This window comes from Protopterus annectens, chromosome 10.part0 (genome assembly GCF_019279795.1).
Source record: "Protopterus annectens isolate FY-2018-M chromosome 10.part0, PAN1.0, whole genome shotgun sequence".
NCBI lineage: Eukaryota > Metazoa > Chordata > Ceratodontiformes > Protopteridae > Protopterus > Protopterus annectens.
The window spans coordinates 1,838,555,141-1,838,582,640 of NC_056744.1; the positions used below are offsets into that span (position 1 = coordinate 1,838,555,141).

The following is a 27,500-nucleotide window of genomic DNA, read 5'->3' on the forward strand; positions in this document are numbered from 1 at the left end:
CAATTTTCCAACACAGATGCTAGAGTGCAGCATAAGGTAAATCCTACACACTTGAGTGGCGCTGTCTTTCAGACGCAGTATTAAATTGAAGTTCCATCTGTCCAAATTACTCTGGTGGCTTTAAACGATCCAGTGTACTTAACAAGATTGGGTAGGAGAGTGCCCTGGCCAAATCTTCCCCTGAAAGAAGGCTGTTGGCCTAGTGGGTCTGACCTGGTCAACAAAGCATAAAATGCTCTGGTCATTTCATCTCATCTGAGGACCCCCCCCCCCCCCTTTCGACCATGTTCCTTGTCAGTAATGCAGTTCCTCAACGGGGATCTGCACTTGACATCCTGTTAGAGGGAGCTTACTCCTCCATGTGATCTCAACTACAGTGGAGTCTCCATCTGAAACGTCCATTATCGGATTATCGAGACTACTGTACTTTCTGACAAAGCTGTCACACTTTCAGCCACCTGCTTCTCCCCCCCCTCAAACATCGAAGCTGGTAAGCCTTCATGGTGCCAGTTACCTTTGCTAGAAGAATTGGGGAATTGCAGCTGTTGTGAAATGGTTCTTCGTGCATGTATTCTACAAGGGTGGAGTCGCCCTACATGTGTAATCCTGTGTAAGAACATGTTAATTCAGGGTTCTTGGTGCCTGTATTGTAGAAGGATGGAGTCTCCCTACATGCGTAATCCTGTGTTAGAACTTGTTAATTCAGGGTTTTTGGTGTCTGTATTCTACAAGGATGGAGTCGCCCTACATGCGTAATCTTGTTAGAGCTTGTTAATTCAGGGTTCTTGGTGCCTGTATTCTACAAGGATGGAGTCGCCCTACGTGCGTAATCCTTTGTTAGAACTGGTTAATTCAGGCTGTTCACATCATTTTCCTTTTCATTACGTCCGTACAAGGGGGAAAGGGTTTTGTACCCCCTGGATGGGAAAATAAATGAAATTGGAACAGCCAGATGGTAGGGAGAGAAAGTGTTTTGGCATGTGGGCCCTATGCAAAATGTCTAGTAGTCTATTTGCTGGAATCAATGCCAATACTGAACAGTTGTTGGAGTAACTTATTTGTGTCTGTTTATGGTTCAAAACTGTACTAGGACATATTGGTGGGTGGGGGGTCTTCCACTAGAGCCATCACTGCTCCCTTTTGGTTGAAGTCTGTAAATCTTTCCTGGAAACAGCTGCTTGATCACCTAATGACCCTTCTCCAAGCACTATAGTTTTAACATTCTACGTGTGGCCCATACAGAATTTGTCAAGCCCACTTGCAGTGGTTCCTGCAACCTACTGTTCGCAAAGACCAGATACCCACTGGTCTGCAACCTTTTGGGGATCTTCCAGGTATTTTTACTGCAGCAGTGAACCATGGGATGAATATAGTTCATCTGTATTAAACTTGCAATAGGGAATATCCTCATACGCCTATAATAATTGCATCATTCCCCCCTTTCTCTTTCTGAAGGCATCCTTGTGTTTGACTGGGTGTATTTGTTTTTCCTTGGGTTGTCCCAAAACCTGGAGTGGCATCTTGGGTGCCTTCTACTTTAACTGCCTTCTTGGGGATTATTTTTACAGTGACAGAGCTCTGGTTTCCTGTAATGCAAAACTGTATTAATGGGCAGTGAACAGAATATTTGAGTTGGATGTCCCTCTTTATGTTACTGATGTTAGAGAAAAGGGTGGATAGCCCTTGGAGGTAGAAGGGAGCTGAGCTCTGGCATCTCTTTCTGAGGCAGACGTCCTGATAGTGTAGTGCAACAGTGATCATTCTTGAATGTCTGTCAAATTAACATAACAAATACGTGAAAGTACATTTCTTAAGATGTGGTATCTCCTACTTTAGGTTGAGGCATGCCATACAGTTTTGAGTTGTGTATATAAAAAAAAAACTTGTCACAAAATATTTCTTGTAGAATATTTGTTGGATTGGCAGAGAGTTTACTCCTTGCTTGCCAAATCTAGTACTTTAGTTCCTGTACCTCAATTTAAGAATAAACCATCCTAATCTGAAATGTCCAGTTTTGGACCTAGATGGTGGAGGATCCGATATGACTGGGACAAATGTACCACTCTTTAGGCTGTGATACTGATTGAAAACCCTATTTGTGTTCCCTTTGGCAGATGTTCCCTTTGGGAGAGGACCAGTTATTTGTGAACATTTTAGTGGGAGACCAAGGAGCTCTTGGTCATGCCTAAGAGATGTCTGGAACTTGAGCATTGAAGAATCTTGGCCTTTAGTCATACATTGGGTTAGTCCTGCCTTTGTGAGAATAGTCAGAGCTATTCTTGACCTACACTACAATCTGTTCATCCCAGAAATGCTGTGTTGCTTTTACAGTATTCAAGAGAAGTGTTTGAACAAGAAGGTGGGAAACCCTGAAGTGTGACGTCTATAGACGTAACATGAGACTTTGAAACAATGTCAATAGTGAACAATTACAGTAGAGTAACTTGAAACAATGTCAATAGTGAACTATTACAGTAGAGTAACTTAAGACCATATCACTGGGGTGGGGTGGGGGGGACAACAAACAATGGAATATGACTAAACTCCAAAACCACCAAATAACAAATGTGTAGAAAGTAAAAAAAATGAAAAGTAAACGTTTTTATGCTGGGGGGGGGGGCATGCCCCCTCTGCAACTAAGATTTGTGTGTCTACTCCATGACTGCCCAGACATTCACTTCTGGCATCCACTTACAAACCATTCCAGCAGTACATTGCTTTAGAAGTCAGCATGGTAGTGGAGTGGGAAGTGAGTTGCATCAAACCCAAGTAGGAAAAAGTCTGTCCCCTATTCCTGTTGTATCCTGAGCATGCGACTCTTACTTCAAAGGGAAGGGGTTTAGCTTGACCACAGATTTTTAGGCATTGAAGAGAATTTCCATGGACTGCAAGATAGAATTAGACTTCCTTTTTATAGAAATGCTTTCAGTACCTCCTAACCAAGTCACTTTAGCAAGTTTCAGTTGCAGTTACGATGGGCAGTAGAATGTTACTCCATGCTGTAACAAAAGAGAGGTTTAACATGCAAAGGACCCCCCCCCCCCACCAGAGCTCTACAGATTCAAGTACCCAAGAATAAAAGGTTCATAATGCTAATTGTGCATGCTGTCCACCATTTAATTGTCTGGGATGCATTGATTGTGACCCAGAAAACAAAAGGCAAAAAGGCATACCTGAAGATTATCCCTTGGGGATCATATGCATTTCCACCACTTTGTAGCTGGGAAAAGTATATCTTTACTGTCTGGTCTATCCATTACACGCATGGGATTCCCCATATGCATATTTCCCACCTCTGAACAGTCAGATGTAAAGGAAGCCTCCTTTTGATGACTGTCTTCTTCACAAGAAAGAGCAGCAGGTCTTTTAGATGTACTGTTCTGTGCTTGACTAATGTGGACGTCTCCCAGAACCTGCCAAAATGTAGTGTCCCCCCCCCCCCCCAGCACCCACATATTTATTTTTCGTGTTTCAAAACACCAGAGCAGGCAACTCTCTTCCTTCTATATAAAGTGCTTCTAAAGCAGTTATGCCACCTAGTTCATGAGATGCATCTAACAGGAAAAGCCTTCCAATGGCAACAAGATCCATACATACATACATACCGCCATTCTTATAATCCCATTGTTTATGCTTTGCTTGAGGAAAATGCAGTGGTTCCCATAATTCTGTGGGATAGCACTGCCAGTCTGGTAGCTGCTAATCCTTGAAATGTTTGTAGGTGGGCACACTCATTGCAGCTGTGGTCTGCCATTTGTGGTCCTAGTGGCTCCCAGATCTTGAACACTGATGGCTCAGATTTTTCATGTAGATGCACACAAGCCACATGAACAAAGTACAGGGCATATGACCTGCAGGTGGCTTTTGCACATAATCTTGATCGCCTTAAGTTGTGGGGTGCAGACATTTTAATGCCCTGGGACATAAAACTGACTACCCTCTGTCCCAGGTAAGTTATGAAGGCATGGGGACTTATCACAATGTAGGGTGTTCCCATTCTAGCCATCTAATGTACCCTTATTGGTCTTTGTCTCCAGTTGGTCATCAGCTGAAGTAGTTCTGATCTAGGGTACACCTGTAAGTCCTCTTGAAAGCAATGTGTCCAGGAGGGAGAGCTTGCTGACTTGATTACCACTTTCCAATTTTACAAAATTTACAGTGAATCCAAAGAGAGGAGATGACACTCGTCACTGAGAGCCCTGGTTCTTCCTGGTAGTCTAAACGGAAAGGAACCATTATCTTCCCAACAAGAGCCCTGATGCCATAGAGAGGAAACTATAGTGCACCCAGGTTTGATAAATCTCCATTCTAGTTGCATGGATGATCTCTGCCTAGTTTTCCTTCAAGGGTCAGTTTCCAGTAACAATGGTCTGCATCTCCCAAGAGGGCAAAGAAGCCAAATTATAGGAAACCTCCCTTGACTAAATGCAAAGATTCTCCTCTTGATGCATCAAAATCTCAATAGTCTTCCTGCACACCATTCTCTATAAAGTTTTTGGTGAGGTTTTTGAGGTTTATTTTTGCTCTTCATTTAATGTGTCCTTGTCAGCTTCTGCAGCATACCTGCATTTGGATCCAGTTATGTCATTGCAGTCTGCATTTCTTAATAGGGGTACCGCACCTGATGGCTAATGCCTGTTGAAAGTGTGACAACAGTGTCTGTAATCCTCGTAACTGCAGAACTGTTGGAATATATTTCTAAGTCTTTCATAAACTCTGCATATTCCCATTTCTCTGAAGACGGTGTTCTTTGAGTTGTCTGTAAAATTAGTGGTGGTGGGTTTGTGTGTGTGGAGGGGGGGTAACAACCCCTGTGTCATGTGTAACCCTGGGTTTTGCAGCTATGTATTTACTGTTTGATTTTCATTTTATTTTTGAAACGTCAAGCCTAGTGCTTTGGATTCCTTTTGGGTATCCTTTGAAGCCACCCAAAGATGTCTGTCTTACTCCTTGGAACTTCTTTCGTCCATACTAGTCACCTTGTTCATTAGAATTAGTTTGCCTTGCTGGCCATTACCTCAGCCAGTAGAATGCCTGTGGTGCAGGCCTTCGTGCACAAAGGACAATGTGCAGGATTCATAAGGGTTAGTTTTGAGAACTAATCCTTGGTGGTCTTAAATCGGCATGAAATAGGTTCATAGGTTCATAGGTTCATACTAGGCTATCTGCCCAAGGGCATTTATAAGCCTAGCCCATAGTTATGTGGCTTTCGCCACCCCTTTAGTTTGAATAAAAACTATGCCTATCATTTTGCTGTGCCTCTGTCAAGCAGTGACGCTGAAGTAATCCCTGGGGTATATCTGCAATCTCCCATCCATTGGTCAAGATTCCTCTTGAACAAGACCAGAGAGGTGCTCTGCCTCACATGTACCGGGATTTTGTTCCACAGCATAGGGAGTCTCTGGGTGATGAATCTGTCCCTCCAGCACGTTCTATTTATAACCGTGTCAAGGTTTAAGTCTCCGCCCTTGTGGTTCTGAGGGATCTAGATTTTTGAGGTGAAGCATATTCATCAAATCTGGGTTTGACATGGCCTTATATGTCAGGCACAGGTCACCTCTGAGCAAGCGGTATGAGACTGAATAGAGCTGGAGTTCTTTCAGTCGGGCAGCATAAGACATATTTTTGAGACCCTTTATCCTTTTGGTGAGGAACTTTTGGGGCCTTTCAAGCTGCAGCAGGTGTCTGGTCAGATACATTCGAACGGGGCATTGTACTCAATCATAGGTCTAATAAGTGATGAGTACAGGGGACGATGACCTCCCTTGATCTAGATGTGAATCCCTTCATGATCAGGTGGGTGATATAGAAGGTTTTCCTAACTACTTTAGCAACATGAGTGTCAAACGAAAGGCTACTGTCAACCTGGGTCCCCAGATCTCTGATGACTTTTTCTGTGCTCAGTGGATTGCCACCTATATGGTAGCTAGGGGTAGCCTTGTTTTTCCCAAAGGGTATGACTATGCATTTTTGGCTTAACTTCAGGCCATGGCTCTGGCACCAGTTATCCATTTCTGTGAGGCCCTTCTGGAGGATATCTGTGTCAGATGCGTTTTGACTATGGCCTAGTTTGGAGTCATCTTCAAACTTTATCAGCCATAACCTTCCTGTGTTTGCTTATACTTCAGAAAAGTAGATGCCGAACAAGAGTGGACCCAGGACTGAGCCCTGTGGGACACCACTTGTGACAGGCTTTGAGTCTGACATGGCTCCAGCAACTCTGACCCTGTGGGTTCTGTCACTTAGCCAGTTTGCAACCCATCTTGTGATGTATGGGTTTACATTCAAGCTGATGAGTTTTTCGATGATACCGAGTGGGGTATTGTGTCAAGGCCTTTGCCAGGTCGAGGTAGGCTGTATGGACTGCCTTTCCTCATCAATGGCCTTGGTGACTGTCTCAAAGTCAACCAAGTTTAAGAGGCAGGATCTGCCTTTGACAAAGCCAAACTGAGTTGGATCCAAAGTCTGCAAGTTCCCTATGTCTTTATTTATGAGTTCCATTATGATCCTCTCCATGGCTTTGCAGATAAGGCTTGTCAAGCTAATGGGGCGGTAATTTCCAGGGTCTGTGGAGGCACCGCCTTATGAAGTGGGACCACAGTCGCGTGCGCCACTCCTTGGGTGCGTATCCTGAGGTGAGGCTAAGATTAAACAGCTGTCCTAACTGTGGGTTTAATTCCTCATTGAGTTCATGAAGCACACAGCCGGGACACCATCCGTCCCATGGATGCTGTGTTTTTGCCTTAGTGAGGGCAGTTCTCACCTGGGCGTTGGAGATGTTTGGGGGCTACAATCCTCTGGAATAGATATCTCTCCTTTGGGGAGGGGAGAAGTTTGCACTGAACCTGTCAGCCAGTATGTTGGCAATGTGTGTAGGTTCAGTAATTTTCACATCATTTTGAACTAATTCTGAGCATATCTGGGAGTTTCCTCCTAGGTTTCTAACATAGCTAAAGAAGGCCTTATGATTCTCTTTAGAGTCCTTGGCGATTTTTCTCTCAAAATTTGCCTTGGATGATTTTATGAGAGCTCTTAGTTTTTACTTATAATGATCAAAGGTGTCTTACCTTTCAAGGATTTTGCTCTATCTTGTAGTAGCTTCCTCCTTTGTTGTAGAGCTTGTTTATGGCTGGGGTCCACCAGACTGGACGCTTGCCTTTGGTACAGAGAGTCTTAGTTTTGTTTGGGATTGCCTGATCCATGCAGTCCTGTAGGTGCTGGTAGAAGGCATTTGTAAGTGATTCAGCGGTTTGAGTAATGTTTACCACTGGCTCAGGGGCCTTAAAGGAGACCACACTAGTTTTAGAAGTGTGAAATCGGCTTTTGAGAAGTTTTTCACTGTGGTCTTTTTTGTTTCAGGTGGGGCGGGATGAGGACCTCCAGCGAGATTAGTTTATGATCTGATCTCACCAGTGAGGGGTATACTTCCGGTGTTGAACATTTTGATCCCATGTTCGTGATGATGAGATCAAGTATGTTTTCTCCTCTTGTGGGATGGTGACTAGTTGTTCCATGGCATTTGAGTTTATGAACTCCAGGAATCTTTGGGTTAGAGTGTTCGGGCTTGAGTAGTGTTCCCAGTCTATATTAGGGTAGTTAAAGTCACCTAGTATGATGGTGTTTGGAGATACATTTATCCTCCAATGTTTTCAGGAAGGCCATGTGAGGTTCCTGAGTTTGAGAGGGTGGCCTGTAACATGCTACAAATTGCAGAGCAGTCTTGCCTATGGTTAATTGCACCTGGATGGTCTCCGATGCATCATGCGTTGCCACCAACCTTGAGGTGTGGGTGTCCTTTATGAATATGGACACCCCTCCTTTCTTGGTGTTGTCCGGATTTTGGGGCCGGAACGCATGATATGAGGTGAAACCTGTTAGTGCTGGGGTGCTCTCAGGAGCCTTGAACCAGGTTTCTGTCACAGCACAGACATCGATGTTCTCCATATTGAGAAGGGCCTCGAGTCGTGCATCTTGAGATTGAGACTTCTGGCATTGAGCAGCATTACCCTTAGTTTTTTCCTTTTGGTGTTCTAGGGTGGTAGGTTTAGAATTTGAGCCTTGCCTAAAAAGGCACTATGGGGTGGCAAGAGCCTTTGCCAATATCCGGATGCCCAGGGTGACAGGTGCAAGCCGCCTTAAGCAGCGTGGCTTGTCCAGCATGTCATCCCAGGCAGACAGACATTGGATCCCCTTTGAATGACACCAGAATTTAAGTCAATTATTAAAGCTGATCATCTTATCACTGTATTGTGGCATCATTCTAGGTGAAGGTAGGATACTGCTCAAGGTCAGGGTCATACCTGCCTGGGCTACATAATCAGAGAGCTCCACGATGTCCCTTTTCATGTAGTCCAAGGAGGTACGTCTCAGGTCGTTGACACCAGCGTGGACAATGACTGAGTCGTACTTGTACCTGCTGTTGATTTAGTCAGTTATCCAAAGCCGCACAGCAAAGGGGTATTGTATGAAATGCAAAGACAAAGCCGCACAGCAAAGGGGTATTGTATGAAATGCAAAGACAAAGCCGCACAGCAAAGGGGTATTGTATGAAATGCAAAGACAAAGCCGCACAGCTAAGGGGTATTGTATGAAATGCAAAGACAAAGCCGCACAGCAAAGGGGTATTGTATGAAATGCAGAGACAAAGCCGCACAGCTAAGGGGTATTGTATGAAATGCAAAGACAAAGCCGCACAGCTAAGGGGTATTGTATGAAATGCAAAGACAAAGCCGCACAGCAAAGGGGTATTGTATGAAATGAAAAGACAAAGCCGCACAGCTAAGGGGTATTGTATGAAATGCAAAGACAAAGCCGCACAGCTAAGGGGTATTGTATGAAATGCAAAGACCATCTGAATAGGCAGAGGTTTTCTGTACGCCAAGCTTTTTTGCCCTCCTTTAGGAAACTAGTCCGTAACGGGAGCCTCATTACAGTGACCTGCTACTCCATTACTGTCTGCTGTAATCCTGTTTAAAACACTAAAAGGGCAAGTAAGAGCAGACTCTGCAAGAGCAACTTTCTTAATTTATTTGTAACTCGGCTGTCTGGACTACAGTCCACACACTTTCTGCACACATGACAAACTAGTTGGGTACTGGAGAAACTAGCAGAAGACCCCAGTTCTGGGAGTCGAGTCTGTAGAGAGGACAGTACTAACTTGGCAAGTTTCCATAATGCATGTTGCATTTGTAGTGCCTTGACAGTCTAGCTGGGGTCTACACAGTGTCCTGTGGCTTATACTGCCCCATTGTCTGTCATATTAGTGGGATTGGGAACCTGAAGCTGCAGAAGAGGTGAAGACTTGCACTTGGCCTACTGCTTTCTCATTTTCCAGGCCAGCCGAGGTCACAAAGAGGAAAGGGCTCCATGCAGACAGAAGAAACTACTTGAGCACCAGGATGGTGGTATCATCAGATTCGAAGAACAGGTTTTACAAAGAGCACTACATATGGGGAACACTAGTTTTCAGTGTGCTCACTCCTCCTTGTAGAACTGTGAAAAGGGACATATTGCCTCTAGATACCATCAGCCTGCCATATTTTTATAGTCTTGTATTGTTTTTGATTTGGCTTTTGCAGAGCTGCTTGTCGACTCTTCATAGTGCATCTAACACACTACTACATTCCTGACTACTGTCTCATCTAAAGAAAACTAGAGGGCAGGGAGGTATTCTTTTTGGATCTTTGAGACTTCGACAATTCTATATCCGGTTCCAGAGGTGCTCTTTCAGGTGGCACTGCCTTTTGTCTCTGGGAGTCTGGATGCTGTCATTTGACTTCATAATGCTTTCATCGTAACACCATTTGAAAATCACATACACACTTGCTTCAGTAGCTTGTTGCCTTCTTCCCTTAAACAGTATACTGCCCTTTGACCTGTGGTATACCACTACAATTTTCTCCAAATCGTTGAAACAGGGAAGTGAGAGGTGAGGATTAATTGGACTCGTAGCTTTCTCAGAACTTCTTGGTTCTGCTGTCATTGAAGTCAGAAGTAGCAACACAAAATGGAAGATGATGACTTGAAACTGCATTCCATAAAGGAGGTCGATTTGCTCTTTATGCTAGCTCTTTCTGCTTCATGAGATTGGTCAGGGAGGTATTGACTTCTTTATCCTGGCCAAAAAGAGAGGAGTGGGATGGAAGGGGTACACACTGCTGTATTTGCTGTTGATGGCCGCTACTGTTTTCTTGGTTCTACTGGTCTTCACCCATGGAGGTTTCTTCTTGAAGGCAAGTACTGTAGCTGTAAAATCACTGCACTTAAAATTTCCTCTTGGTTTCAGACCTTTTTGAGTATTTTTTTGTACTGTGGTCTGTCCATAATCTGGAAAGTGGATGATGGCAGAAAGTGAAACTGCTGTCTTGACAGATGTTCTTCATCTCACATTGCTGCAGTCATAACCTGTGGGTAGTCCGCTGTCCTCGGTCGGCCCGAATACCAAAGTATTAGGCTGGCGTCTGTCATGGGCGCTCAGATCTGACGTCAGTGCGTCATGGTATTAAAGCGCATGACCGACGTCATATCCTCAGTCTTTTTTGCCGCATGGTCCGAAGCAGAAGCAGCGTTTGCAAGTGCCGTTCGGCGTTCTGAAATTTTCGTATTCTGAGTTTCAGACTGAAACCAAGTTGGGCTAAGTACTCGCTGGGAATATTTTGTTTTTCTTGCCTCCGTTAATTCCGGATGTCAAGGAAAAAGTGAATAATTGAATTTCTTGTGGGAAACAGATACCGCATAGGGATTACCACTCTCTCTGTATTCCTTGTTTGGGGCCTGAGCACGACGTAGTCGGGTGTCGCTTTTGTGCTAGATTTAATAAGCGCACCATTAAACGTAGGTTAGATTGCGCTAGGCTTGTCTTGGCGGTGTAATTACAATATGCCGTCGGATCCTCCGACGCCCGCTACCGCTAAGAAGCGCAAAGACAAATCGTTAAGGTCCAAACAGGATGAGTCGTCCGTTCCGGACGCCGGTTCTTTAGAAACTACGGTGGAATCTGTGGATCCAGCCAAGGTTTCAGCTGAGTCTCAGGGGGAGCCGTTAATTTTGCAAGATGTGGCCTCTCAGGAGTCGGGTCAGGCTGAGGGGGCCTCTCAGGTTGCTGTACTCCCTTCTTTGCCTAAGGTGGTTAGGCCTTCTCCTTTTGTCTCTAAGGTACCTTCCAAGGTCAGGCCTGGTTTGCCTTCCTCAGGTGTCAGTCCTAGTTCTGCAGGTTCTGTGCCTAAAAAACACATGCTTAAAATGGCAGAAGATTTGATTTCCTTAATCAGGGTTCTATGCCCTCCAGATAAGAGGCCTAGGGTGGAGCCAGAGGTGGAAAGTTTGGAACAGGCTTCAGATTACTCAGAGTCTTCGCTGAAGACATTCAGGATTTTCCTCCTTATTCTGATTCAGACGCAGAGGATTCCAGTCCTTCTGCTTCTCCTCCAGAGGATTTTTCTTTTTCAGAAACCCTGCATTCTATGAGGGAGCATTTTAAATGGGAAGGTCAGGATTTCTCAGATTCCCGAAAGAGGCTTAGGGAATTTTTGTTTTTGCCACAACATCGGGCCTTGGCTATACCTCCTGTTTTGGATGTTGTTCAGGATGTTTTCTCGGAGGCTTCTCTTAATCCAGACTCTTTGCCTCCTGCGCCAGTTAAACCAGATAGGTATTAGAGTGCCAGAGGCTCATAAATATCTGTATAAGAATCCAAGGGCTGACCCAGAAACTATTAGCCAGGGACCTAAGGGTGTCAGGGCTTCTGTTGTAAAGAATCCAGTTCCTATGGATAAAGACTCTAGAGCTTTGGATAGGTGGGGAAAAAAGTGTATACCTCTTCCACTCTAGCAATGAGGGCTTTGAATTGCCAGTTTCATATGTTGAAGTACCAGAATTTTCTCCTTACTCAGTTAAAATCTAAGGTAGATGCTTTGGCAGAGGGCATAGAGTGTAAGGAATTACAGGATTTAGTTCATGCCTCTGATCAGGTGGGTAAGCCATTCTTTGCAGTGTGGTTTCGATGCTTTACAGGCTTCTTCCAGGGTGGCTGCCACTGGATCAGTTATTCGCAGGCACGCCTGGCTTAAGGATCAGAACTTGTCAGAGCATGTTAAAGCTAGAATTTTGGATGCTCCTTTGCAGTCTGAAGTTTTGTTTGGTTCTCCTGTGGAGTCTGTCTTAAAGAAAATGGAAGACAAAGCTAAGTCTATGCAGACTGTTAAGGATTTTTTGCAGGTGCAGCCCCCTAAGTTTAGCAGGAATTGGCCTACTAAGGGATGGGCTTACCCTTCTTCTGATTTACAGTCTAGGGGCAGATCTAGACGTGGTAGGGGCAGAGCTCAGGGTTCTTTCAGGCCTAGAACGTGGAGTTCCCCTGCACAATCTACAGGTGAGGGCAGGGGCCAGTCCTTTCGTAAACAGGCCCAATGACCTGCATCTTCAGCTGCCAGATCCTTCCTGTCTGGCAGCTCCTCTGGGAGGAAAGTTGGCACTCTTCAAGCAAAACTGGCTTTTAGTCACCCAGGACAAATGGGTGTTGGACATTATAGACCGAGGCTACAAGTTTTATTTCCACACATTGCCTCCTTTCAAAGGCATGCCAGACGTTCCTCCTCAGCAAAGGGTAGAGGCTCACAAACAGATTTCTTTACTTCTTCAAATGGGGGCTATACAGCAAGTCCCTCTGTCAGAAGTAGGCCTAGGATTTTATTCTCGCCTGTTTCTTGTACCAAAGAAAGGAGACACTTGGAGGCCAATTTTGGATTTATCTATTCTCAACACATATCTGGACATTCCAAAATTCAAAATGTTGACGTTGCAACAACTTCTACCTCTGTTGGGCAAAGATCACTGGATGGTAACTCTGGATCTCAAAGAGGCTTATCTTCATGTTCCTATCAGGCCCAGTTGCAGGAGATTCCTGCGTCGGCTGGGACTTTACATTATCAGTTTTCTGCATTGCCCTTTGGCTTATCTACTGTGCCCAGGGTGTTCACAAAGGTTCTGGCTCCGGTGATAGCCTTCTTAAGGTTGAGAGGAATACAAATTTATCCTTATTTGGACGATTGCCTGATTCTTGCTCAAGACAAAAACAAGCTACTACACCATCTACAGTATGTTATGGCAGTGTTAAGGTGCCTAGGGTATTCTGTGAACGAAACAATGTCCAGTCTAGTACCCTCTCAGGAAATGTGCTTTCTGGGTGTGAGACTGAATACAGCTTCCCAGATGGCTTTTTTGACCCTGGACAAGCAAAGGAACCTTACACTTTACTTCCAACAATTGTCTCTATGGTCCAGGCTGACTGCAAGGACAGTCCTTCAAGCCTTGGGGTTCATGGCATCTTGTATTCTGGTGCTTCCCAATGCCAAACTGCATATGAGGAAGTTACAAAGGTATCTCAAAAATGTATGGACACAACACTGCCACGATCTGGACACTGTCATTCAGATAATACCTTGCATTCAAAAGGAATTTTTGTGGTGGGCCCAGGAATGTCACCTAAACAAGGGACTCTCTGTGACCCGACCAGAGGCGAGTCAGATCTTAACGACAGATGCCTCGGACAAGGCTTGGGGAGCACACCTCAATGGAAAATGGGTTCAAGACACGTGGCCTGCCAGACTTCAACATTTACATATCAACTTGAAGGAGATGTTAGCAGTCCAATTTGCATTGATGGCTTTCAAGGATCTACTTCACCCAGGACATGTGTTGATTCAAACAGACAACACAACTGTCATGTGGTACATCAACAAGCAGGGGGGAACACATTCGTACCCTCTTTGTAGACAAGCTATGATTTTGTGGGAGACTGCTCTCAGTTTGCACCTTGCTCTTCAGGCAAGGTTTCTGCCAGGAGCACAGAACTCCTTAGCAGATGTTTTGAGCAGACAGATGGTGGATCCCCACGAGTGGAAATTGGATCCTCAGGTATTTCGACAGTTGACAGTGATATGGGGGACTCCAGACATAGATCTGTTCGCTTCTCCACTAAATTTCCAGTTGCCAAAGTTTTGCACAAAGATGTTTCATCCAACAGCTTGGAAAGTGGATGCTCTATCATTCAGTTGGAGCAATCTTCACGTTTATGCCTTTCCTCCTCTGCCTCTCCTTCCCAAGGTGCTCTTGAAGGTCAGACAAGACAAGCCCTCCATGATTCTAATAGCTCCGGATTGGCCTCGACAGCACTGGTACCCTCTGCTGAGGAGTTTAGTACGGGAGCCTCCTTGGCCTTTGCCTTCAATTCCGCACCTTTTGTCTCAGGCAGGCAATCATTTCCTCAATGTCAGGATTCAGTCCCTGCATCTAACAGCCTGGCATATTCTGTTCTAGAACCTGGAGGGGCGCAGCTTCCTCAACAAGTTTTGAATGTTATTTTGGAGGCCAGAAGGCCTAGTACAAGGAAAGTTTATGCTGATAAATGGAGGAGATTTTTAATTTGGAGCAAAGCAAAGAGCTTTGATGTTTCCAGGCCTGATTTGAGTGTTTCTCTTCAATATCTTCCAGAATTATTAGACAAGGGTTTGTCTTTCTCCTCTGTAAAAGTTCATGCTGCAGCCATTTCTGCTCACTATGACTGTGACCCACCATTATTCTCTCATCCTTTAAGCAATTCCTTAGAGGGGCAAAGAACATAAGACCCCCGCGTAGGGCTCCTACTCCTTCCTGGGATCTCAATTTTGTGTTGGAAAAACTTACTTTACCTCCTTTTGAACCTGCAGCTACGTCTGAGTTGAAGTTTTTGTCTTGGAAGACTGCTTTTTTGTTGGCCATTACGTCTGCTAGACGGGTATCTGAATTACAGGCTCTAATGACAGTTGAGCCCTTCCTGATTTTTTATAAGGACAGGGTATCTCTGCGTACTAACCCTACTTTTATGCCTAAAGTGGTTTCAAATGTGGCCTTGAACCAATCTATTCATTTGCCTACTTTTTATGCTGAACCCCAAAATAAAGGGGAGAAGATTTTGCACACTTTGGATATTCACAGGCAGTTGCGTTATTATTTGAGCAGGACTAAAGGGTTCAGACAGTCTCAGCAGTTATTTGTTTCTTTTGCTTTGGGCTCTCAGGGGAAACCTGTTTCAAAACAAACTATTTCTAAGTGGATTGGCCGTTGTATTGCTTTTTGTTATTCTCATCATGGTAAGGAGATTCCGGCTGGAATCAGACCTCATTCCACTAGGGCTACTGCCACTTCTACTGCTTTTTTAAGGGGTGTAGCTACTAAAGATATTTTGGAAGCAGCTACTTGGAGTTCAGTGCACACTTTTTCTAAACATTACCATCTCCCTCTTTATTCCAAATCTAGGGCTGGGTTTGCCACTGCAGTCTTACAGGGCATATTAGCAGCTCCCAATGCTTTATGATTTTGCCAACCTCCCTTTACTCTTGCTTTGGGATTCTACCCACAGGTTATGACTGCAGCAATGTGAGATGAAGAACATAGTACAGTTTTGTACCTACCATAAATGTAGATGTTCGAAGATCCACATTGCTGCAGTCCAATTTACCATCCCTCCTTCCCCTCTGTAGTTTGGAGTGGTTGTATGGTTTGGGTCGTAGATATTGTTTGCACATGGGTTTTGGAGGTTTTTCTATTTTTGGCTGTGGCCTTTCTTTTTAGGGCCTTCTGACATCTGGGGCAAGAAAAGACTTGAGGATATGACGTCGGTCATGCGCTTTAATACCATGACGCACTGACGTCAGGTCTGAGCGCCCATGACCGACGCCAGCCTAATACTTTGGTATTCGGGCCGACCGAGGACAGCGGACTACCCACAGGTTATGACTGCAGCAATGTGGATCTTCGAACATCTACATTTATGGTAGGTACAAAACTGTACTTTTCTCACTAATGCTTCCTTGGTGACTAGTTAGTTGCATGTGTGGGTTGTGATGCAAGGGAAGTAGAGAGTTTAGACTAGGATCTTTCCCTAAACTGTGTGAACAATTTTTTTTTTTTTTTAGAATGTAGATCGCTTTGGAACCCTCCTGGTGAAATGCCAGGCTGTGGTAGGTAATTTTACAACCTTATTGGGAGGGGCACACCCTCCCCTCAGCAAAAGGAAGCAATGCACAGCACCTGCTAAAGTGGAGAGGAAGTTCTTCATGTCCTGGCTGGATTTCCCCCTCTAGTACAAATACCATTTCAGGCCTCCAATGAAAAGAGGTCATTAGCCGAGTGGAATTAGCGTAGTCAACAAAGGATCCGTAAATAAATAATGGCTGGGCTTTGATATCACTGATTCAGTCTGATCCTTCCTCCTCGTATAACTAGTTTGATAAAGTCTGTATTTTTAAACTTGTAACTTGGCCTACAGGTTGCTGTACATCCTAAACCAAAAAGGTTTGCACTTTTCTTTCCATTAATGAGAAAGATGCATGTTTATATTTGTAATCTTTTTTTTGTCCTGTTTTGAAATGTTTTTGGCTTTTTCTCAATCCTTAGTTTCAGAGGTCTCCCATGGTTCCTCGTTCTCCTGCCTATCTGCCTCGTTCATTCACATCACCTGCAAGAGCAACACCTTTGTTCAGCCCATCACAGGTAGTGCATTTTTTTCAAATTTTAGTCCGTAGCGCTTGTGTTTTCTAGTGACATTTGTAGTGAGAATAACAAGGTTCGCTGTCTTAATATTGCATTGCTTGCCTGCTGTAAAACTGGGGCTCCGCTTTAACCCCCTTGTAACAAGGTTCAGTGTCTTAATATTGCATTGCTTGCCTGCGGTAAAACTGGGGCTCCGCTTTAACCCCCTTGTAACAAGGTTCAGTGTCTTAATATTGCATTGGTTGCCTGCTGTAAAACTGGGGCTCCGCTTTAACCACCTTGTAACAAGGTTCGCTGTCTTAATATTGCATTGCTTGCCTGCTGTAAAACTGGGGCTCCGCTTTAACCCCCTTGTGCTTGAAATGGCTAGGCTTCCTTGGAAACTTCCCTAGTTCGGGAATGTTACATTTGCCAGTATTAATATTTTTATAACTGTTTTTCATTAGCTTCTTTTCAGAAATGACTGTTCAAAAAATGTTTCAGCATAAAAAGATTTCCTGGTGGTAAGCTATGATGGCTTAACATAACTACACTTGTCTGCCAGGATGTGTGGATGATTGGTAGCTGGTTCATAATGTAAAGCTGTCTAAATGTATGCAGTTTGAATATATATAGCACATTTGCACTATTGGTAAGGTTAGTTTTATTATGGCAGAGGACCGCAAGAAGGCGAGTTTATGGAGTTCTAATTATCTCTAAGATAAATCATGGAGTGAAAGGGTAGTGGCCAAGGTCCTCTGATGCACACATGGGAACTGAACACTAAAACGGTTTCATTTGGCATACCACGGTGAAAACCTTCTGCAGCATAGCTGGTGCCATTTCTTTTTCTGATTTATTTCCAGTGCTCATGCCTTTGGGGGGGTTGCATATGCTTCATGCCCATGTATGTGATGTTTTTCATGCACGATGTTTGAAGGATTCATCAAGTACCCCTATCTCCTTGCCCTCCGCTGGTCAGAGTTCAGATCTCCGTCTTGATGTGCACCATTGACCAGTTTTCACTTTGGGTGCCCAAATATTTTCAAAGTCTTCATGTGATAAGACCACAGATTAGCCAGAATTCACAGTGTCTGTGCTGCTTGTGAGAGGAGCACAGTGTGTGGAATTGCCACGAGTGTCAGTACTTCTCATTTCTGTGAGTGGCCATGCCAAAGGTTGAAGCCTGCATCGTGTGATGGGAAGTGCAAGTACTGGCAGTGGAGGTATTCTGCACAAACCCAGACATTGGTCAGCTAGGCTGAAGAAAGTAGATCAGATCTGGAAACCAGGCATCCTCTGAAGCCTCCTGTATTTGTTTATTTTTGACATTTCCTTTTGCTAGCGGAAAACAAGTTGCTCAGGAGAGGCATTTCACAAACTATCATTCACCTTTGGGGTGAGGTGTAAGGTTCAGGTTATTCCTGTCCCACACTGAAGCCCCTGGGGCATTACTAGAATTGAGCAGCCTGTGTGGAGCAAGCATAAGTGCCCAGTGAAGACTCTGCTTTTGTCTACATTTCAACGTGTGTTTGACCAAGATCTCCTCTGGCTAGTGTGACACCTGTTGATTTCCCCCACTGGTCCGGGTCCACGACACAGAGGTGTGAGCTGATTGGAGAGAGCGGTCAATCCAGTCAGCCTTGAAGGAGGTCTTGCTGTCACTCGCCAAGCATTTTATATTTTGTACAGCTGATGTGGATGCCCACATTATTACAGAGTCCATCATGCCCACTTTGTGCAGCTGAGCCCTATCCACTTGATGATGAGTGAGGACTTTTTTTCACTGGGTTGGTAGGCCAATCCAAAGTTTTGTCACTTGCAAGGCTCTTGTGGGACAAAGCAGTACCCACCCACCACCGGTTGAGCTGTCACTAGCCACTTTCTTCTCTTTAGCACCTCTGCCAGGTTAATTGGGAGCTTTATCCTCATATGCTACAGAGATGGATTGAATTCTGATCTCGTTTCACTTTCTTTGACAAAGCTTTCCAGTCGGAATTAAACCCCTTTGGTGGGGGATGGGCTGTACTCTGCATGTCCACAGGGATTTCTAAGGCAAGTAGATAAGTGGGTTTATTGTGTGACTGGTTGTGCATGTTATTGTAAGAACACAATGTTGCCTCTGGCTTATGTATGCTTGGTTTAGGAGGGTGTACTTTATTGACATATAACTTCTGCCGTGTTGCTGTTTGGTCTAAACTTGCATCTGTTGAGCACAAGCCACGCAGTTCTGGATGTGATCCCTAGGGGACTGTTACCACTTCCTTGTAGTAGTAGTACCCTGTGACCAAGGCAAATTGGGATGGATTGGTCCTGGCATTGGATAGTACCCTGTGACCAAGGCAAATTGGGATGGATTGGTCCTGGCATTGGATAGTACCCTGTGACCAAGGCAAATTGGGATGGATTGGTCCTGGCATTGGATTAGCTTGGCAGGATAGGCGAAGAGGCAAGATCCACTTGCGTTTTCTTGGGGACAAGCAAGACTGTGATTCCCCCCCCCCCCCCCTCCAGTGGAGAGTAGACACATGCTGCCAGTTCCTTGGGGGGGGTGCTGGTTGCAGAAACAAGGGGTCTCCTTCCTATTCAGCACATTGCAAACCCCTAACATCAGCTTTGTTGGTTGCATTTGCAGATTACGACCCAAAAGGTAATTGGTGGCTGGGTTACCTCTCCAGAATGCTACTGCCATGATTTGATGATTGGGCATTGGTGATTAACATTAGGATGACCTAATTAAGCTATTTGTTAAAACTGATATTGTGTGTATCATTCTCTTGAAAGCCTGTTAATAAACATGGTCTAGATCAGATCTTGCATAAAATTTGCAACTTTTATCCTGTTTTGCTTTAGATGGGTTGTTTCTATAAAATATTTGCTCAGTGTTTTACATCACTGTGTTTTAACAGTGGTGAAACCTTGTGCAACTCAACTTGCAGTGACCTGTGACTACTTGCATTACATAGTAAACTCCATTCAAATTGCATATTGAATTATTTTACTACACAAGTAGGTGTACTGTTTGAATTTTGTTGGCACGAGCTTAAGGTTTTAGAAATGTAGTGTGCGTGTGCAGTGCTTTTAAGAAACATTTTATGGAAAACTGGTTTTTGATTTGTGCGATTGCTGTTTGAGCTGTGTTAGCCTGCTAGCTTGTAGGAGGACTGATGACATCTGTGTCGTCTGACAGGGAAGGTTGCAGTCTGGGGTACCTTTGGGCCTTGTAGTAATGAAACTAGCATAGAACTTTATTGCATGCAGGGCTCCCCAGACATTCTTGCACTTATAACCACCACTTAATGTGTGCACAGCCTGTGCTATTTTACCTGGACTGCTTTGTGTCTCTCTAGAACCATTAAGCCAGAGAGAAGTATGGACTGTTGAAACAGTTAATACTGCAGTAATGCCTGCAGTTCTGTGATGCACAGCCTTCGTCTGAAAGATCGCATGTAGGTCTTATATTTTTCCTGTTAATTTAACTTGTATGCAGCTGTAGAAATGTTTGTAGTTTGAATGCCTATACTTGAGACATGGGAGAAGCAGAGCTACTTACTTGCAGGTGTTATGCACGAGGATGTAAAATCAACATTTGTGGCCCAGGTGTGTTGGGGGCATCTTTTGAACTTGGTTTAGGAATTTTATTCCTCTACTGCCATAAAAGGTAGAGGAAGTGTGTACTCCATGAGTAGCTTTTTGTGTAGAATCAGTGTGCACGTGCCCGTGTGTACTCCATGAGTAGCTTTTTGTGTAGAATCTGTGTGCACATGCCCGTGTGTACTCCTCTTTTTAAATTGTATTGCTATGCTTTTCATGCATCTGTTTTACAGGTTTATTTCTCAGTGGATTTATGATAAAATGGCAAGTGGTTTGAAAATTGAAATGTTTATTTTTCATGTTAACATATTTTTGCTTTCACTAAGTGATAATTTTGGTATTTATGTACACCAGCAAAGCATTCTGGGTAATCAAAACCACCATGCTTTATAGGAACAACTAATAAAACAACCACATGTTCATTTTCAATGTAGTACGTTTCATCTGAGAGAACTTTCAGCTTGTCTTACTAAGATACAACTCCTGTACTGCACTTAGGATAGAAAAATATAGCTTAACAGTGAAGGAAGCCAAAAAATCAACTCGTTAAGTGGTTCATTGCAGAATTGTGTGTGGTGAAGCCAGGTGCTTTGGTTAATTTCGAAACTGGTGTAGAGACTTTGTAATCAAGGACTGCTTTTCTGGCATTTATATTTGGTGCAAATCTGCTGTTTGTCATGTGTTGACTTTGTTCCCTTTTTTTTTTTTTTTCAGCCAAGAGGGTACATGTCCCCAACTCCTTTCAGACCCATGTCTCCTAATGTTAGTACACCCATTCGCCGTCCAGCGACCCCAAAGATGATGCAGATGCGGTTTGGTGCTGCTTCTCCAGCACCAAGGACCCCGTCATTCTACAGCCCATCTACCAACACGCTCCCAAGATTCAGGTACCACTATGCATGTCCTTCTGAGTTTGCATTTAATTAACCTGTTTCCCAGGGTATGGTACTGACAGGTTTGTGCCACTAAGACTATTCTAACAAACATTTCTGTGGCCGGCATGGGTGACATACATTATGATGCAGTTAAGGTTTTGGTAAGATAGAGACCCCAGAGGTTGTGCCTGTGGACCTATTAACTAAAATTTAGGAATATGTTGCTTCCTAATCAGGCTGTGCATCAACCTAGCTTTTTGTACTCTCATAATGTTGTGGTGAATGGGTAGTGGCAGCTGTCTCTGTGGTGGCAGCTGGAATGGGCAGTGGCAGCTGTCTCTGTGGTGGCAGCTTGATAAATGTATCTAGGTAATAGGGCTGTTTTACTATCTCTGCATGTTCTGTATTAAAGACGACAACATGTATTAACCAGTGTTGACCTAGTAAATGTTTGTCAAACTCCTTCTGAAAACCCGATCTGCTGATTTTAATGACTGCATAACTTGATTTCATCTTTTTTAAGTTCTACAGTTCAGAAGCACAGTCACCCTTCTGTGTTTGAAGTATAATTATTATTTTAAAAAAAGCCAGTAGAGCACCTTTGTGTTTTAACAGATTTACTGTGTTTGCATTGTTCATAGCAGTTTTCCTAGCAGTAGTTTTTCCAGTTTTTGGCTTCAACTACAGTCTCTCAAATCTGCAGATTAACAGACTTTTTTTTTAATTTTGTTTTGTAAAACATTTTCAGTATAGTAGAATTTGTGCAATCCTTGTGTGATTGTTATATTGTTGATTCGTATTTTGTGTATGTGTGAGGAGGAAGGCAACTTACCTTCTGCTGCATCTATACTTTAGGAATGAGACTGCTGTGAAAGCTCTATTAAAGGATGCCCTCTGCCACTGTTAGTGCAGCTGTCTCCCCATTTCCATTTGGCCTTGCAGGCCCATCTGCATTCATCTTTACTATTAGAAAGGTGGCAGGTGTTCTGGATGCAGCAGCTTTCACCCTCTGCCAACACTGGCGGCTCAGGCAACTCCTCTGTCGAATTTATGTTGGTGCTCCTGACCCTTTCTCACTGACTTCAGATTATGTCCAGTTCTGTTACAGTCCATTTTACCACTGGTGTTTATGGCTTCATCTTCACTTTCAGTGGTGTTGGCCTTGCTTGTCAGTAGACCTTGACCCCATTACAGTTGATCCGTTTGATACTGCTGCTAGATTTTTCTTGTGCTCTGTGGGGCAGAGCATCATGTCTTTCGAGTTGGCATTCTGACATTTTGATGTCAAAAACAGACTGTCTGACTAAGGCATCTGTCTCATTCTGAGGGGAGCTGTCATCCCTTTATCCCTGATGGGTTATACCTTTCTGGACTTTATCTCAGGCCCATCACTAGCCTGTGTTGACTACTTCTGTCTCAGGTTTAAACCTGTGCACAGTCCCTGTTCCCATAGTTTGACTTCCTTGTATGAGCCTTCCCCAGGGCATGTTGGACTATGACTCGCTTGGGATCATTTTATGTTGTCTGCCTTTTTTTTTTCTCCGCCAAGGGCTTGGAAATCAGATTCTCTGCAGGACACCCAAGCTATATGTAGCCTTCTGCCTACTTGGACTTCTCTCCAAGGGAAGAATGCAGTGGTGCGTGAAAGTGGAAGCAAATATACACGCCTGTCTGGTCTCCCATTATGGATGTAGCCAACCAAGAATGCTGATTCTCTTTTTGTATTGCCTAATTATCCCAAGTTTGAGGGGGTATTGGAGTTCAGCACAGCCAAAGAGAAGTATTCAAGGAAATTCCCAAGTCGGACCTCATTCTGGCTGAGTTTTTTTATGATCCCTTGGATTATCTTCCGTTCATAGGCAAGTTCAAGGCTAGCTGCCCTTGTGCACCAACCTAGCCAGTCTCTCTCTTGGTGCTTGAATTAGCCTATCCCATTTGGTGTTTATTTGGCCTTGCCCATCCTTTGGTCGATGACCCTCTCTAATCATTACCCCTAGTGAGAACAGATGGGATCTTGACAGTTATGGGTTTCTAGCTGACAATGTTTTCAATCTGAATACAAAGGATTAGTCTAGATTAAATCACTTGAGCTAACAAATCTAGGAAACTCTAACCCTTTTAACTAAGAATGAGGGTCCACAGGCTGCTGAGCTGGTAAATCCTCCTGGATCTTTCAGGAATATCCTCTAAGCTTTGGGAATGGCTCTCGGGAATATCCTCTAAGCTTTGGGAATGGCTCCTTGTTTTTTTCAATCTCCCGTGTATTCCTCCAGTCAGCTCCTCTAGACCCTCCCTCCCATTGTCTGTACCTTTAAATAACTGGCATATTGAATGTAATGTATTGGAACAAGAGCACATGTCCATCTACTTAACTGAATAAAGTATGTCAAGGCATCTTTATTCCTCCCACAGGGAAGGTATCTGAGAGTCTCCTAGATCTAACAGCTAAAGTGATTTTATCTGGACTAATCCTTTGTACTGTTTTGTGTTAGTCCTGTCACCCTCTGTGTCACAGGTGGGATACCAGACTTCACTCGAACCTTCTGGATTACCTTTGTTTAATATTGTCAAATTGGCGGTACTACTCTGATGTCATTGTACTTTTGTACTTAACCCAACAAGCTCTCTTCACAAGTAAAGAACTAGCCAAGTTGATTGGTAAACCCAGTAGTGGGCTTTGTCTAGATTGCAGCTATGAATACTGCTGAGACAGTTATGTGATTCACCAGCCTAACAAGGTGTCTTATTTTCTGGACAGATTAGGGAAGCAGATGTTTTCATCTTGTATCCTCTTAATGACCATGTTACAACTCTGCCTGTACTCTGCAGAAATTGCCAGATTTAGCACCACTGTGCGCTTCTTGTATGTAGCTAACATTGTCTGCTTATAATGCACTGGATGGTTCAAGTAGGGTGGCAGGGACAGACTTCACTGTCAAAACTATGCCTGGCTCCACCTGATATCAGTTTGAGAACTCTATAGTCAAGTTTACGCAGGCCTCGTTTGATGGTACCCTATTCCTTTGGGCCCATTTGTAAAAATTGAGCTTTGCAAAAAAAGTGAGAGCAGTAGTACTTTAGAAGGTTGTTTCCACAATGTCAATATTCTTGAACAAGTGGACTCTCAAGTATGGTTCCCCCCACACCTCAACAAAATTTAGTCAGAGTAGTATAGCAGAGGACACAGTGACTTTGAAAATGGCCATGCTTCTAGAGGAGATGCTTTTTTTGCTGAATAACTTGGGAATTCCACTGACCCTCCATCCGAATAGTAGCTTCTGAATCCTTCAGACCTTGCCTATCTGCTACTTTCTGGAGGTAGCTTTTTTTTGTGTGGGGGGTGTTATCCACCTCTTGGCATTAGAGGCCATCACCTGTGACAAAAAAGGGGCATAATATCCACTGGATCTTCTATTCTGTTCCTGTTCCACTCCCAACAACCCACCCAATCAAAGAACTGCACCAAATGTATAGGGCCAGAACCTGCTATAAACAGACCTAGTTCACAGGTGTGTACTAGGCTAATGACTATAGGGGCTTTTAAGTCTAGGCATGCATCCCACGTCTCTGATAAGTTCTGGTACCCTTAATAAGGGTAAGCAGGGTCTTGGAAGATGAAGCATTTATCACCTGCCTGTGTCCCTTAGAGATGTACGGGACAAACGGATGAATTTCCTGTTCCCCATCCAGTCTCCAAGTTGTGCTTCATTTGGGCTAAGGAGGAACTCTGCTTCACATGAATGGGGGAGTCTGTTCCAGAGAAGAAATGGTCTCTGGGATATGTACCTGTCTGTCCAGCAGGTCCTGTTTTTATCACAGGCAATGTTTAAGTCTTTAGAACAGGTATTTCTGTTTTGCGGCTGTGCTGGAGGTCCATCTGGGTGGGATCTGACTATGCCTTGTATACCAGGCCTAGATCTTCCCTTATCAGCCTGTAGGAGACTTGAATACAGGAATAGGGCTTTGAGGTGGACTGCATAGGACATGTTACTTATGCCCTGTATTCTTTTAGTGAGGAACCTCTGGACATTCCAGTTGTTGAATGTTCCTGGTTAGGTACATGTCATTGAGTACGATGCCCCCTTTGTTGGGTCTGATTGCAGAATACAGTGGAACAGTGGCTTCCTTGGACCTAGATAATCTGCTATCTGATGCTGTTAACCTTCTTTCCATTCATCACTGATGGGTTTGGTTCCGAGCCCCTCGGAACCGTGTCAGCCTAATAACAAACTCGCATACACCAAAAACTCTCGAGCCAAGCTGCTACCCACAATGCCCTTCTCCCTTTTACCTCTGATCTCGTTTGTGACGTAGCCATATAGGAGCATTTCACTGAGCTCTCAAGCTAAGTGGTATTTTTCTTGATATTTCTTGATATTTTGGATATTTATCTCCTTTCTAGTCATTTTCTAAAACTATCCCCTTTCTACTTTATTCGTTTAGAGTTATTTGTAACCTTCTATTACCTAGCACTACCCATTGGGTAATTCTTACCATCGCTGGTACGCCCTCTCCTTACCCTTGTGGTATCTCTTGATACCATTGTTGGTGTCTTTTCTTCTTTTTTCTTCCCTTTACGGGTGCTTTTCATTTTTGGGATTCTACTTTAAACTTGTTATTAGTGTGTTTGTGGACATGTCTGAGAAAAAAGGTCTTTGGGGTTTAAGCATTGCGCCTCTTGCAATGGTAAACTCCCTAACAGTGACTCTCATGACTACTGCGCTTATTGCCTGTGGGGTTTTCATCTCTATGTTCAACCCTCTTGTCTAATCTGTCAAAGTTTCAGACAGCAGACACTGAATGAACGCAAGAACAAATTGATTTTGAAAGGCCTTCTTGCTTCTCCTTTCTCAGAGGCCCTTTGTGTCAGTGGTCTCAACCCCTTGAATGAAGGACAAGAAACATCCCCACTCTGATCCCTCTTCACCCACTGGTGATAGGGGTACGACGACTAAACATAAGGCCCACAAAACTTCCTCGGAGCATAGACTTGCTACTTCGACTTAGACTACTACTGTTCCGAGCTGTGCTCAGAATACCATTATGACTCTAGCCGTCTTGGATACTACCAGTTTTTCGATGGCGCCACCTTCGGCACTGACCTTGCCTTTGACTACAGCTGCGGCACTGACCTTTCCTTCGACTACATCTAAAGTGGTACTGACCTCTGTCACAACTTTGGAACCATTGACATAGACTCAGAGTGCCCCATCGGCACCGAGCCCTTTTACTGCACCATTGATTCCTCTGTTTCCTGTCTCCAAATTAGCGACTACAGTACCATTAGCTCAGCCAAAACAGACCCGATACTACTCCTCTTTGTATATGTTCCTGGGTCAAATGTATAGCCCTTTTTTGGATCGACCCAACTCCCCTTCAGGAGTATCCACAAGGTCCACCAGGAGTCTATCCAAACTTTATGTGGTGCGCCTGTTGGATCAGCTGTTAATGGCCAGAGGGATACCAAATGTTCCAAGGACTCCTCCCCCTCTGGGACTTTGGTCTATATCTCCTAGGACTCAGATGTATTGTCCTCCTCTGGACCCATCTGCTCCGAAGCCCATTGTTCAGACGTCCTTTGTGGAAATCCATTCCTCAGCACTAACAGTGACCCTCACTGAGGCTTCAAGGCCACCCCTTTGGTTCTCTGTTCTGACTGAACTGTCCCTTCCTCAGACTCATGGTTGGGGGGGTGAAGCCCTCTGTTCAGGGCACGGTTCAGTGTGTTTTTATCAGTTCCGTCTTCTGATCCAAGGATAATGCCTACCCCGAGCCTGCTTGAGGCTCCAGCAGAGTGGGGTGTGACCCCGGGTTCCGAGGTTGTCCTTCTCTGTTCCAGGCTCCCACTCCTCCTCTTTGGGCGGGCCCATTTTTCGGGTGATGGAGAAAGTGCTTGCTTTGGGAAGCACTCCTCCGATGTCTGAACTTCATCCTGCTCCCTGTGAGTTACAGCTACTATGTGCCACCTCCCTGGGATACTGGGAGAAGCCTCAGGAAACCCCAGTCTGGGGTGACCTCCCTTCAGTCTTCCTCAGGTATTCCCACTGAGGAACCCCCTCGGAAGAAGGCATGTAAGAGGCAGCTCATGGACTCTCCTGAAGAGTCTTTGACAGAAGACACAGACTACGATGATTGGGAGGGCTCCCCACGGTCACCCCAGATGATGTCTCTCTCGAAGACATCCTGGAAGTATTAAAACAGGGGTGGCTTGAAGCCCTCCAACGCTTCCTTGGAGGAATCCGTGTTCCTGCAGACTTTTTGCTCCCGGCCTTCTACCTCTGGAGTGAACCCACTACTTGGCACACTTCATGAGGCTCCAAAGAGATCTGATTACCAATCTTTCTGGATCCCTTGCGGGTCAAGTTTCTGACTAGGCACGGGACAAGGTTGCCTCTCAACTTGCCACCCTTGAATCTATTTCCAATTCGTCCATGAGGCTGCTCTCCCACGCAACTGAAGGGGTGGCCAGAGCTGCAGGTGCAGGCATAGTCATGAGGCGTCATGCCTGGATGAGCATCTGCA

The 27,500-nt window shown here is 44.4% G+C and overlaps 1 protein-coding gene across 2 annotated transcripts in view; it reads left to right on the forward strand.

Moving 5' to 3' along the window:
- The window catches only part of PATL2 (PAT1 homolog 2), an 837,187-nt gene that overhangs the window by 245,033 nt on the left and 564,654 nt on the right, over positions 1–27,500 (forward strand). For both annotated transcript variants that reach the window (XM_044086703.1, XM_044086702.1), the window contains 2 exons: positions 16,435–16,530; positions 20,818–20,990. In XM_044086703.1, coding sequence (XP_043942638.1) covers positions 16,435–16,530; positions 20,818–20,990 — 269 coding nt within the window. The remainder of the gene's footprint in view (positions 1–16,434; positions 16,531–20,817; positions 20,991–27,500) is intronic.